At 34.3% G+C, this 14,244-nt stretch overlaps 1 protein-coding gene across 2 annotated transcripts; it reads right to left on the bottom strand.

The window, feature by feature from the left end:
* Positions 1-6,656: 6,656 nt before the first annotated feature.
* On the bottom strand, positions 6,657-10,080 carry LOC130723092 (scarecrow-like protein 21). 2 transcript variants are annotated; one of them, XM_057574022.1, is made up of 2 exons: positions 9,913-10,080; positions 6,657-8,753 (listed from the first exon to the last, which is right to left on the bottom strand). In XM_057574022.1, the coding sequence occupies exon 2, from the start codon at positions 8,527-8,529 to the stop codon at positions 6,892-6,894; it is 1,638 nt and encodes a 545-aa protein (XP_057430005.1). In that variant the 5' UTR covers positions 8,530-8,753; positions 9,913-10,080; the 3' UTR covers positions 6,657-6,891. The 2 variants fall into 2 exon arrangements, with proteins under 2 accessions (XP_057430005.1, XP_057430006.1); XM_057574023.1 differs by lacking the exon at positions 9,913-10,080 and adding an exon at positions 9,028-9,244.
* Positions 10,081-14,244: the final 4,164 nt, after the last annotated feature.

Below are 14,244 nucleotides of genomic sequence, written 5' to 3'. Positions count from 1 at the left end.
AAAAAATAATACTCGTTATATAAATCCTTTTGGAAAACATTGCATATTTATTTTAGCAGGTTACTATGGTGACCCCCGAAAGTCGGGGCGTTACACTATGCATGTGAAACCTTGATTCATTCCTTGTTGCTTTAGCCTATATAACCACTTATTGATTCCTCACATAAGCAATTCTCTCAAACTAAAAGTTAAGCCTAATTTCTTGTGTACTTAAAAATTCATTTGAGGTTTATAGCATACATATTCAGCCAACAAAACTCAACCCTTCCTCTATTCCTAGTAGCAAGCATAGAAAGATATATTTCAATTCATGTCCCTAAACTACAACAAACTTCAGTTATGATTATAGTGTAGCATATAACAAGCGTGCACTCAAGCTAATCATGCATATTGGAATTGAAATACAAGGTAGAATCAAGAACTCATGCATAGAGATAGGAATTAACAACTAGAGTTTCATAGAATCACTTAAACTCAAAGCAAAAAGAAAACTAGCCACTCATGGCTAGTGAATCCATAAAATAAAATGTAAAGAACCTGAGAAAGATAACAAGGTGGAAGCCTCTCACAAGCCCCAAAGTTCTCCTCAGCTTCTAAACTTGATCCAAAATATGTAAAATGACTAACTCTCCCAATGAAAATGACCAAAGCCTTATTTATAGGCAAAACATGAACAAAGCATGCTTGAGCGCAAATTAAAAACAACAAAACAATAGCTTTTTAAGACAATTGGCGCCTAGGCGCCAATTAAGAACGCCTGGGCGCCAATTCCAAATCCTGAAACAGTAACTCTGGCTTCAATTGGCGCCCAGGGAGCATGCTTGGGCGCCAATTACATGCTGGAAAGCCTCTTGATTTTCTTCTTAACTCCTCTTTAAGCCTCCCTTCAATTCTTCAAGCCTTTTGACCTTCTTCATTCATCAGTTTTCAAACCTAGCTGCTTGGGAACAAAACAAGGAAAATATCTAGGAGCTCCAAGAGTTTATTAGCATAATGGACCCTCAAATTAAGTGGAAAAGATATGCAAGTCCTAAACTTACTTAAAATGCAAGAAAATTCCCTATAAAACTACAAAATTACCAAAACAAAGTAAAAACATAAAGAAAGATAAAAATGCATGAAAATGCATGAAACACTACATGAGACTCAACAAAAAGACTCAAAACTAACAAAGAAATAACCCTAAAAACACTACTAAACTAGGGGCATCAGAGGTCAAGTAATCTGCGAGAGAATTAGAAGTTCTCGGAATGTGTTGGAAAAGGAGAGAACCATGTGCACTTTGCATCAGTCGGATGTCTAGAGCTATGTGCTCGTAATGGAGGTGCTTTTTTGATTCATCGGAAAACAGTTACATGGAGATTCTATGCCCCTATAATTTCTTTCATTATTTTATTTTGACTCAATTTATTTCATTGCATTAATTAACCACTTCATGACTCAAGTTACATTTGCGCTTTCTTGGATCCCTTTTCGTTTCAATTTATTGACTTATTCTAAAATTTAGATAGTATTTTTTATTTTTTCTGTCATATTTATTTATATTGGACATAATTTTTTAGCTTGCCAAACTTCGAGAGAAGTCACTCCACGACGCGTTTGGCAACAACTCTCTCACATTTGGTTGCTTTGCTGGTTCAGAATGCTTTAGTTTATCATTATTTTCTGTTTTTCTTTCTGTTTGAAAAAAATAGTAAAAAATAATATTAACAGATTTAATATTTAAAGAATTTCAATAAGGGTAAATTTTGTCATATCAAATAATTATCAATCAGATGTAATCACAAGATGCACAAATAGTTGTTTTCTTTTTATAATTTGGAAGATTATCTACCGATACTCATGCTATTTGATTCAAGGAGATGAGTCCATGAAATACAATTGTGATATTCACATTTTACCAATTATATTGCAGAAGAAACTATTGGTCAAGCAAACGTTCATTGGCCGAATGAGAAAGATTGTTTTTTCCAATATGATGAGCCAGGGTGTACTGATGAAAATTGTAATAATGTATGTAGAGTGATGGGAATTTTAAGAGGTGGCCGTTGTGCGTGTGTTTCTGAATGTAATGTTCGGCGCAAATGTTGTTGCTATTAGATATCTATCTATCCATATATATTATAAAAGAACAACTTCTAGCATGACGTGTCGCTCCCACATGTCAAGTTAGTGACGTGTCGCTCCCAGATTAATTCTCATAAAAATTATTCCACGTGTCAATTTGTTAGAGGATATAATTTTCAATTAATATATATTTTAATTTTATATATTCTAACCTAATTAATTGATATTATTTTAGAAGATATAATTTTCAATTGATATATGTTTTAATTTTATATATTCTAAAATAATTGATTGATATTATTTTAAAAGATAAGATTTGGTCTTTTAATTTATTTTAAATTTATTTTTATTGAATTTTTGAATTTTTTATTAATTCGGGATTTTATGAGTTTTTATTGTGATTTGCTAGATTTTGTTAGTTTTTATCTATCTTTATTTAATACCATTTTTAATATTAGATTTGATTGGGATTTAGGTTGGTTATTTCTTAATTTTATTTTAATTTATCTTATCATTTATTTTAAATCCAGAAAATACTTTATTTTATTTTAGATTCACTTTTAGAGTATATTAATTAAATTTTCTTAAATTTTCAGATTTTTAATTAATTCAGGATTTTATGAGTTTTTATTGTGATTTGCTAGACTTGGTAGTTTTTATCTATCTTTATTTAATACCTTTTTAAATTTTAGATTTGATTAGAATTTAGGTTGTTTATTTCTTAATTTTATCTTATTATTTATTTAATTTTACTTCCAGGAAATATTTTATTTTATTTTACATTTATTTATAGAGTATAATAATTAATTTTTATTGAATTTTCGAATTTTTAATTAATGCAGGATTTTATGAGTTTTTATTGTATTTTGCTAGATTTTGATAGTTTTTATCTATCCTTATTTATTATTTATTTAATTTTAATTTCATGAAATATTTTATTTTATTTTTGAGTTACATTTAAAGTATAAATGAATTTTTATGGTATTTTTATTGAATTTTCATATTTTTTTTAATTCAGGATTTTATGAGTTTTTTATTGTGATTTGCTAGATTTTGGTAGTTTTTATCTATCGTTATTTAGTACCTTTTTAAAGTTTAGATTTGATTAGGATTTAGGTTATTTATTTCTTGATTTTATCTTAATTTATCTTATTATTTATTTAATGCTAATTCTAAGAAAAGGGAGTTGATTTGGTGCTGAGGGTCCACAAAGCTACCATGGACACGCAAAGATTTGATAGCTGCTATTTCTACCCCTGCCACATGTCGCGATCACGACAGAGGTATGCCGTAAGATGATGTTACGTGAAGAAGAGTTTATCATGTTGTGATTGATGGTTTGTGCCATTTCAGTTTATCCTTTGTGTATAAGCATACTATTTGCACTGTATGTGAATGATGCAAAACTTACTAATTTTTTTTTTTAATGATGCACAGGTCAGTCAAATTGATGAAAGCATATGAAGAGCTCACATTTAATCTTCATGAGTATGGTTAGCTCATTCTTAAGGTTGGTTCATGTTTTCCTCAAACTCATTAGTTTTGCATATACTCATGTTTTAGTATGCCAATTGGGTGACTTATCTTACTTTACTCTATATATTTTCTTAAGTTCAATTTAAATTGATTTTTGGTATAAGTTTATTGGTGAAGTAACCACAATTATTTTGAATGAGAGAATTATTTTGTTTTTTTCTTACATATATAGATAATTTGTTGGGGTGCGCACATATGGGGCAATACATCATTTTTTGATTCTCTTGACTGAAATGTTCCTTTGATTTTTTGTTTCACAAGGGCTCCACCCCAAGATTCACAAATACACTAAATACAATTCTTTCACCACAGTCCTTTCAAATTGGTGAAAGAGGGTATTTTGTTCTTCAAGACTTCATTTTGGGTTTCTGTTTCAATCTTCTTCATGAATTGATTTTGTTCTTCAACTAATTGTAAGATGTCATATGCTTTAAGGATTCCTGCTTTTATCTTCTTAATCAAAAGCAAAAGGATTGAGGAAAAGAAAATCTTCTAGGGTGCAGAATATTCACTAATTGGAAAAAAAATAACACGTGTCATTCTCAGATTAATTCTCATAAAAAAATACATTTTAAAATTTTAGATTTGATTAGGATTTATGTTGTTTATTTCTTGATTTTATCTTAATTTATTTTTGATTTATTTTTAGAGTAAAAAAAATACATTTTTAAATTTTAGATTTGATTAGGATTTAGGTGGTTTATTTCTTGATTTTATCTTAATTTATTTATTATTTATTTTTAGAGTATTAATTAATATATCCCAAACTTTTTTTTTTAAAAAGAGTGAGTTTGAAAACTATAGCTTAAGTTAATTTGTTAATATATTCCCAAATAATAATAATAATAATAATAATAATAATAATAATAATAATGATAACATGTGTGTGCGGATATGGGCCGATTGGGTACTATAGTACCCATACCCACACCCATACCCTCTATTTTTTGCGGGTAATTATCTATACTCAACCTCATACCCATTTAGCGGTTTTTTACCCTACCCATAGTGGATATTTTTTGCGGGTACCCTATGATTTTGAGACCCATTGTCATCCATAGATTTAGATTTTGGCAAAGATGGATAGCTTCCTATAATGACATTGAATTGTCTAAAGGTGGAGAGCTTCGAGTTGCTACCCACGTGAGTATGGAGACGGGTACATGTAATTTTTAAAAACGCGGGTATGGAGATGGTACTATAGTACCTACCCATTGTCATCCCTACTTAGTTGGAATAAACACAATAATGTTATACTTTATGATATATCTTACACAATCCTGATTTGTGCTACTATCACATTAATTTTTTTTAAGATTAATATGTTGATAAATATCTATGATTTGTGTTATCGTCTTCATATTTACAAAGAATGTGAAACGAGTTCCTCTTGGTCTCAATCGGGCTTAGAAGATAAGTCTTTATGTCCACTTTACTCATCAATTCTGACTTTTCTATTTCATTCGTTGTTTAATATATTTTTAATAATCAAAGTATTAATTAATGTATCAAATACAATAGACATATTTCCCGTGCAACACGCGGGTAAAAAACACTAGTATGATGTATTTTTCAAAATGTTTTTCAAAAAACACTAGTAAGTGAATCTACAAAGTACAAACACAGTTATTAACTTATTATAATTCCAATAAAAAATATATTACTTTTAGTTTAAAATCATTGTTTATACATTTCTCGTTAAGTTATAGTATTCAGTAAAACTTGATCGTTATAGATATAGATTTTTTTACTACGATTGTTGAATTAGCTTACAAAATATAATTCTCATTGTCGTTTGTAAGGAATGATGTTAAGATATGAAAGGCGAAGTTTGAAAACGAGGAATAAAATTGGGTAATTTCTCAAACATTGAGGGTTAAATTCCAACTTTACTGGCAACAAACTTCTTCTATTATATTATATGAGACTAAAATTTGAGTTAACCCCTATAAAATACAATAAACTTGTCATTGTTGCTTGTGTTTCTGAATGTAATATTGGACTCAAATGTTGCTGCTGTTAGATATATGTTGTACTTCTCCATGTTTTGTACAAGTGGATCTACAAACACAATTTTGATTTTATGATTTCGATAAAAACATAAGAAAAAATAAATATAGTAGTTCAAAATAATTGTTATGAAGTTTTATTACAATATTTCTTGTTAAGTGATGGTGTTCAGCAAAACTTCATCCCTATAACCATATAGATTTCTTTCCTGTGATTTTCAAGCATCTACATTATAGCTTGTAATACCATCTGACATGAATGGCCAGTAATCTCGTAAAGAAAATGCATATTATCATTAACTCATTAAGTCTAATCATTTCGAACTATTTTGTCACATTTTAGAAGAATGGAAGTAAAGTAGAAAAGAAACAAGGACAAAAACAGAAAATGGAAGCTAATCAACTTGTTATCCTACTGAATCTGCATTGATGGCCCAAGGAAAAATCTTCATTCCATCTGATCTGTAAAAATTCTTGAAGCTATGCTGATACGTTTATACATGCAGTTGCATCTTTTTTTTTTCCATTAACAGCAAAAAATTACAAATTTTCCTACTCGAGTATCTTTTTTCTTTGGTCAATTTCCTACGTGAGTATCTTAAAGACAATTTGCAATTTTGCAGTATTTCAACTTGTTCATTCATATTCTAGACGCTGGTTTCTGACTTCAAATAGAATGTCTGCCCAAAAAATCTTCAAAATATAAAGGGTAGAAGTAGATCAAAAGTCCGTTTGGATACACACCTAAAAACATTAATTGAAATTTCTCTACTTGAAAAAGAGATCTATGGTTCTTTGGTCCGCACCGAAACGTGCTCCAAATCCAAAACCTTGAGCTGCATGTACTTTACACCAGAAGTTCATTCTTTTGAATCAGCTTATTTTTCTTCAAAAGCAGTTATGACACAGAAAAATTCTTTTGAGAATTGATTTTGACTTCATAATTGAATGGAATGGTAGAAGAATCCCCAAAGATGCACTAAGGCCAACATCAAAAGGAATTATAGCAGGAATTAAACTGTACAGACTGCAAAAGAGGGCATGTAAAAAACTATGACCAAGATTTCTTTTTCTTTCATTCTAGCTATATTATTGAAATGTACAAGTTTAGAGATTCAGCTGTCTAAACCACTTAAGGAAGAGATACAAGTTGGAACCTAGCTAAATCTCTAGTCCTGTAGTGAAATTGCAGATAAGCCTGAACTATGCCTAAATGTCACAAAAAGAGAACAAGGAACAATGAAGAAAATACACATATACCTATGGCTATGACAGTGAGTTAGAAACATCTCCATGCAGAAGCGGTACACATAGCTCTGTTCTTCCAAGTAAGATATAGAGCAACATCTTTATGTTCAAGCCTATAATTCTCATTGAACTCATTCAAGATATTTCTAACTGAAGCTGTCACTGAGGAACTCAAGGGGCATGGCACAAAACCTGCCATTGAAAATCTTGACCTCCACTTTCCAAAGAGCTCATGCCTTTCCACCCTCTCCGCCCCCTCGCAAGCAATCATGTTGACAATGTCACGCGCTACGCAGTGCTGCTCCGCACTGATCCTATTCTTATCATCTCTAGGGAGGGCGACATCTATTGACTCATACATGGCAGAGTAGTAACTCAATGTCTCGACAAACCTTTGGAAAAATGGAGAAGTGTTTGTGTTGGATTCTTGCTCAACAAGGGTCACAACCTTTGGCGACAAGCTCTTCACCAATCTCAGCAACCTGTCTCGGTGATTCTCTGTGCTCACGCTTTCGTCCGGCATGTGGTGCAGAAAAAACGCAAAATTCACAGCCAGAGCTTCGCCGGGTCGAATTACAAGGTTCTCAAGCTCAACCTCACAGCCTGACATGGCAGCACTGTGGAACTCAAATGGCACCCCACAAGACTTTGCAAAATCTGATAACCTTTTTCCAACAATATGAAGTCCGCCGCCCCGAGCATCGAACGATAGTGAATCATCAACACCGGTCACACGAATGAATGGAGGACCGCCGGGTCTAGACGCTAGAGCCTGGATAAGTAATAACCACTGTGTGCCCTGTGTGATTTGGAAGTCAATTATGTGAATTCTGGATTCATTTTGCATTGCTTCTCCAATAACAACATTGGAAGATATGTAAGTAAATTTCCAATATGGGCAAACTTGATACAAAATGTCCATGTAACTCATAAGCTCTTTGCTTGTAATTGGTTGTTCACACTTCAAGGCTTTGTAGATTAAGCTCCCTGATGACTCCAACCTGGCTCTTAAACCCTCCAACATGTAAGCTCCTAGCCTCTGAATTGGATCCCCAGCAACTGACACCATTTTTCCTAACACATTATTCATCCAGCCAAGAGCTGTTTGCATATCACCATCTGACACGGCCTGCGCGCATCGAATGAGGACATCTTTCAAGTCTAGCTTTGGGATCATTTCCTCAATCTGTGCCCAGTTGTAATTAGCTATTGGAGATGGTCCGCCCTTGAAGCAGCAGTTGCAACTGTTAACTGCATCTGAGTCTGGCCCCAGCAATGAAATCTCGAGCTCGCGAAGTTTGTGCTTCAATTTGTAGCTACCGTCGTCGCTTGAGTGCGCGCTTATTGATGGCGATCCGTAGGTGTTGTCGGAGGATTGATGCTGATCTGAATGGTATGACTGAGAAGGACTCCTATAATTGGATGATACACTGGCATCGGAAGCAGAATCACAACCTATGAGATCGGTGGCTGCTGGGGATGATGATTCCAGGGTGAAGTAATTCTCCTTGCAGGTTTCGAAAGAAGCGGCGGCTCCATGGCTGTTGTTGTTGCCATGGCTTGAATTGCTTTGTAATATTTGGTAATGAGTGTATGCATCAATGTCCTGCACAGGCTGGTGGTATAAATGGACACCAGATGAAGTGGAGTGCTTCTGAGATGCTTGCATCTATAAAGAAATTGTTTGCTCAGCTGAGAGGAAGTGATCAGAATAATGAGTTCTTGAAGCTTGTATCTGTAGAAATGCTTCCCAACTGGTGAAATGTTCACCAAAAGTGCTTCAAGCTCTCAATGATACCGTCTCGCACAATGATCCGCTTCCATTTTGATAAGCTGAGGCTTTAAATATCAGCAAAAGTTATTGCTAGCAGTGTATTGAAAGAGCCACTGGACCTGGGATAATAAGAAATCATTAGTGGAGCTTCAATGTTTGATTGAACAAAGCATGAAATATTGATTTTTAACAGCTAGCTTGTCAATACAAAAGTTCAAACTTGGAATCTAGAGGTGCAAAAGATTTGATCGGCTTCTATTTCACCAGAATCAATTCAGGAGCCTAGAAGTTACTCACAGAAACTTCTTCCTAAAATTGATTATGGCTTCAGAATTAATTGTAGAAGGATTTCCAAACATGCACATATTGTGTTCTGTTTTAGAGGTTTTCTACCATTAAGCAAATGCAGAATCCTGTTCAGTTGCTTTAGGAATTATGAAATGCAAACTTTAATCTGAGTCACGTTCAGAAAAGGGCAAAATAAAAGAAAGGAAAAGAGAAAGGGATAAGGATGTGCAGTCCAATTAGGATTTTTTTTTTTTTCTGGGAATAGAGAGGTGGTTTCTAGAAATTGAATGACCAATTAAGAGTCAAAAATCAACTCTAATATCTTAAAGATTTTGATTAGTCAATAGCTCTTAAAAAATCATCCACTAGTAAATAAACTAATGATAATAGCTTATGTAACAAGACACCAGAAAAGATTAAATAGGAACCGAAGGCACAAATTAAATAACTTTTGAGCATGTGGGTTAGGCTAGCACATAATTCACTTGACCAAAAAAAAAAAAACAGAAACATATCCTCAAATTACAATGTATGGTGAGTATTAGATATGAAAAATCTAAATTTACCTCATAACACACAAGAATTGAGTTTGAAGTAACTGTCTAAATAAAAGAAAGTGATTGTTTTTTTCTTTTTCTATTGGGTTCTTTAATGCTAATAATATCAAAACCATCAACAGAGTGGTAAAGAATAAAACACCCAAAATACAGATAAAACTGCTCTTAAAACCAGAAGTTAGAACAGAACAGAACTAAACCAAACATTGTTCCATATGTAATCAGTAATCACAAACTCCATGACCAAGATAAGGAATCAAAAAAGGTGAATGAAAATTCTAATAGCTCCAACCAAGCATGAACCTCAATCAAACAGGAGTAAAAAGAAAAAACCACATGTTATTCATCACCCACAAGTAGCACAACACAACACAAATCTATTATTCCAGATATGAAATCTAAATGAAAAACAAAGTGCAAAGACAGAACATACTTTTTCTTTTGTTGTTGAGAGACACATGGTTCAGTTCTGTTCTGTGTGGCAGAGATTCCTGTGATGGAAGGAAGAGAGTGGTTTTGTTTGTTTTGTAGATAGAATGACAAGTGAGAGCCAACTCTAGACTATTTAACAAAACTGTGGGTTAGCAATCTGCGAGCGGTTATGTGATGACAAATGAATGTTATGTGAATTTTATATATTATATGTTACTACTACTATGTCATTGCATATATTGCATCATTCCAATTTCCAATTCCATTTCAAATATCACACATCACATATTTATAATAAACAAATACACTGTAAGATTTGCCCTGGGAATCAGTGATAATTACATTAACACCTTGCGTGGGACCTGCATGATGCAATGCCACTCGGTTTCGCTGCTTTGTGCAATCAGAACTCAGAAGGAAAATGGTAGTAGCATTAGCATGTGGAAGAAAATGAGAAGGTTCTATACACCGAGTGAAATGAAACGCTCTCTTACAAGCTCAACACAAAAAAACGAATAGTCCCTCATCACGTGTTGGGGTGTACAAGACCCGGCCCTACCCGCCGACCCATCCCGGCCCAAGCCTTTAGGGCCGGGTTCAACCCGGCCCGATCATTAAAAGAGACCGGATTCGGGTTGATCTTTGAGTTACCCGACTTCGGGTAGGGTCGGGTTCGAGTTGACACTCGGGTCACCCGGCCCGTCCCACATATATATTTTATAAAATTTTAATTTGTCATAATGATTAAAATGTGATACATGGTGCTCAAATTTATCTTATCATGTAGATGAAATTAAAATGTTTAACATTTACCTTATGAATTAAATTAACTATTGACATTTTCATGCTCTAACAAGAGAAAATCATGTGTGTGTATTATGCATATGTGGGACAAGTGAAGAAATGATCAAACAAAATGTAAACCTCTCAAGTTATTTCTTCTAAAAAATGGTTCTTTTGGACAACTTATAACTCTTTTAGTATGTTATTATCTTTAAATTTTATAATTAGTATCAAATAGTCTTAAACTTATTGTCTCTCGGGTCAACCCGGTCCCGTCCTACATAGACTCGTCGTAAATTGGACCCGGATAATGTCGGGTTGCTTCGGGTCTAGGGACGGGTTAGGGTCTATGAGTTGACCCGATCAATATTTAGGGCCGGGTTAGGGTTAACCAAAACCCGTCCAAACTCGTCCCTTGTACACCCCTATCTATTAACATATAAAAAAATGGGACATATTACATATCCTTATGGTCGGTCGGTTCAATACTATAAAAGGGATTTAATCAGTTTCTATATATCAGTTTCTATATATTCACATCTGTTTCACTGTTTGCTTTCTTTATTTCATTTTCTTTCTAGGTGTGGATGAAAACTAAAAATAGAGTGTGAAGATACTATTTTTCAGATTAACTAACACGTACTTTTGGGAGAAATTTAGCATACACAAATAGAAGCTTGTGTAAGGTTACACAAGTGCCTTTTGACCTATGATAGCAGGTTTAGCAGGTTTTTAAAAAAAAATCAAAAATATATTTAATAATCACAATATTTAATGTACTAATTTTATTTATCATCATCTTCTTCTTGAATTTCCAGAAAGATCCAGACATCCTTTTCTCCACCGCCGTCCCCTCCTTCGCCACCGCGCCGGCGAAATCACCTGAGAAGAGAAAACATAGATATGGGTTTCTCTTTCGTTTCTCCTTCTACAGCCCAGAAATCATACAAAACCCACAAACCCAGAACCCACCCCCATCCAAGCCTCAACCCCAAAACTTTCAAACCCAGAACCCACCCCCTTCATCCCTGCAGATCTGGTTGTTCCATCTCCGATTTTCAGAGAAACAGAATTCATCTTGGTTATGCTCTGGTGCACAAACACAGAGAGATGAGAATCAGTGGTCCAACAAGAAGCCAACCATCACCTCTCGTGAGATCTAGACTATTGTGCGTTTGGTTCTCCCTGGTGAATTAGCCAAGCATGTAGTTTCTGAGATGATTTAGGGTTTTGTTGTTGATCGGTGGTTAGATCTAGGTTTTGCTGTGAGCTCTTTTTGAAAATTGACATGTAAATCTGATGTTTATGTAAGCTCTTGTTTGGAATAATCATGGTATACTTGGTGCTTGATGGGTTTGTCGCTTAAAGAAATATCAGGTAGGGAACTTTACTTAGTATGCTCTGTTCTGTTTCTCTGTTTGAGGATACTTCTTTTTGTATTCTCTAAGATTGTGTTGGGCTATGATTCATGGATGGATTTTTTTTTGTGTTTCTGGGTTTGTATGTTGGAGAAGATGAATGATGATTTTGGCTATGTTGTTTCTGGATGATCGGATGTGTACAGGGTCTGGTGGTGTTAGGTGGAGAGAGAGGAGATGAAGGGGGAGAGAGAAGAGGAACAGATTAAGATTAAGGATAAATGTTTTTTTTTTAAATTAATTAAAGATAAATGTTTAATTAAGAAAATATTTATTTTGATTTTTTTTTAAAAACCTGTTATAGTGAGTCAAAATAGCTTGGTGTAACCTTACACAAGCTTTTACTTGTGTATAATAAATTTTTCCGTACTTTTGTGCTCAAATTTGACAATTGTTTGGGATAATAGACGAAGGAGAAAATAAATAATTTTGTCTCTAAAAACAACTTTTTTATTTCTTTGTTCTAAAAGATGTTGGTTTGTACTTTGTACAAAACTTTATGTGTTTATTATCAATAATGTTTTATCTACCATTCATTTCCACCTCCACCTTGGGAGTTAATGAAGGAATGAGAGAGAAATTAGTGATATGATATGTGATGTGATAGGAAATGGAGAGAGAGATAGAAAGAAAAATATATGAAAATGAGATAGAAGAAAAAGTGAGGTGTGTATATATCATTATTGTTTATTATTATGTCTTTACTCGTTCAGAATTTGGTCAAAGGTCTTTGATAAAATAGAGTGACGTGGTACAACGATGATATACCATATGCAAATAAATTAGAATATCCAAGAAAGATTTGTTTGGTTGTAAACAATTTTAGTGTGGTCTCAACTCTCTCAATGTTGACGAAATTTTTTTTATCTTCAATGATGGAGGCTGTGGTGGTTGTTAGGGTGCAAGTGCATTCTAGGTCTTGCACCATGCAAGACCAAAAAGTACCTGCTATAACAGGTAAATATGACCGGTTTTAAAAAAATAAAATATTAAATGATTTTGTTACTTTCAGTTTTACCCTTATTACATGGGTTGATCTAATTGATCATTTCCATTACTGCTACCAGATCTAATTTACTTCTCTGGTTCTCCCTTTTCAGTTTCCAACGTGAACTCAAGCCAAAATCCCATCTCTACTCTCCTCTGGAATAACAAGAAAAGTTGGTTTGGCAAATTCAAGTTCAACAAATCAAAAGTAAAAACCACAAAGCTCTCCTCACAACAAAATTAGCATCCTCATCATGCAGTAACCAAGGGAATTTGGATTCTTTCATTCAATTTCGTTGAAACTTGAAGCACACTAAAAAATTCATTTCCAAATTGAAATACTAGCAAATGTGAAAGATAGAATTTTAAGGTGTAATAGTGGATGGGTCTTGCACGGCTGCGTCTACCGTGAGTCTGTTTGTAAGTGAAGCACCATACTTCACAAAAAAAAATGTGAAAGTACAAAAATAACCTCTTAATAATACTGATTTTCCAGAAATAACCCTTCTTTAATCTCTTCCATCTTCCACCTTCTGATTACTTTACCAAACTCCCAAACCCTAGCTTTCACCCAGACTCCTCACCGCGCCGCCGTCATCCTCGCCGGCGCCGCCGTATTCCTCACCGGCACCACCAAATCAGGCTCTGTCCCTCGCAATATCTCTTATGGTTGAGCCTTTATGAGATTCACAAACCCAAACAAGCTTCAAAAGGTTGATCATTTCTAGATCTGAGATTTAGCCTTGGTGGTTAACCGCCGCTCCAACGAACTCCGCCCCTCCACAACCTCCTCCGACCTTTCCTCCTTCCATGATCCTCTCACCTTCTCCTTCTCTTTTGCACTCCAACCTAGCCAATTCACCCTTTGTGGCATGGAGATCTTTCACAGATTCGATTTGAAACCTTACCTCTGCTAGGAATAACGCTGCAATGGAGATGAGCGGTGGAAGATCGCCGGAGCGCAACCATGCGAGAAAGGAAGAGAGAGATGCAGTGGTGTTGGAGAACCATCAAGATCCAATTTTTCCATCTACACACAAAGATTCACTCCATAAAAAATCATTCTTTCTGATTCTCTAGCAAAATCTGGAGTGGATCTAGCAACCCCCTTTGTTCTATGGTAGGAATCCCTCCGATTTGATTCC

Source organism: Lotus japonicus, chromosome 6 (genome assembly GCF_012489685.1).
Source record: "Lotus japonicus ecotype B-129 chromosome 6, LjGifu_v1.2".
Taxonomy (NCBI): Eukaryota; Viridiplantae; Streptophyta; class Magnoliopsida; order Fabales; family Fabaceae; genus Lotus; species Lotus japonicus.
The sequence above is the reverse complement of the archived record's forward strand: the minus strand, read 5'-3'. Positions and strand labels throughout refer to the sequence as shown.

Excerpts from the sequence above, each read along its gene's own strand:
- LOC130723092 (XM_057574022.1), bottom strand. The coding sequence starts at position 8,529 with ATGCAAGCATCTCAGAAGCACTCCACTTCATCTGGTGTCCATTTATAC.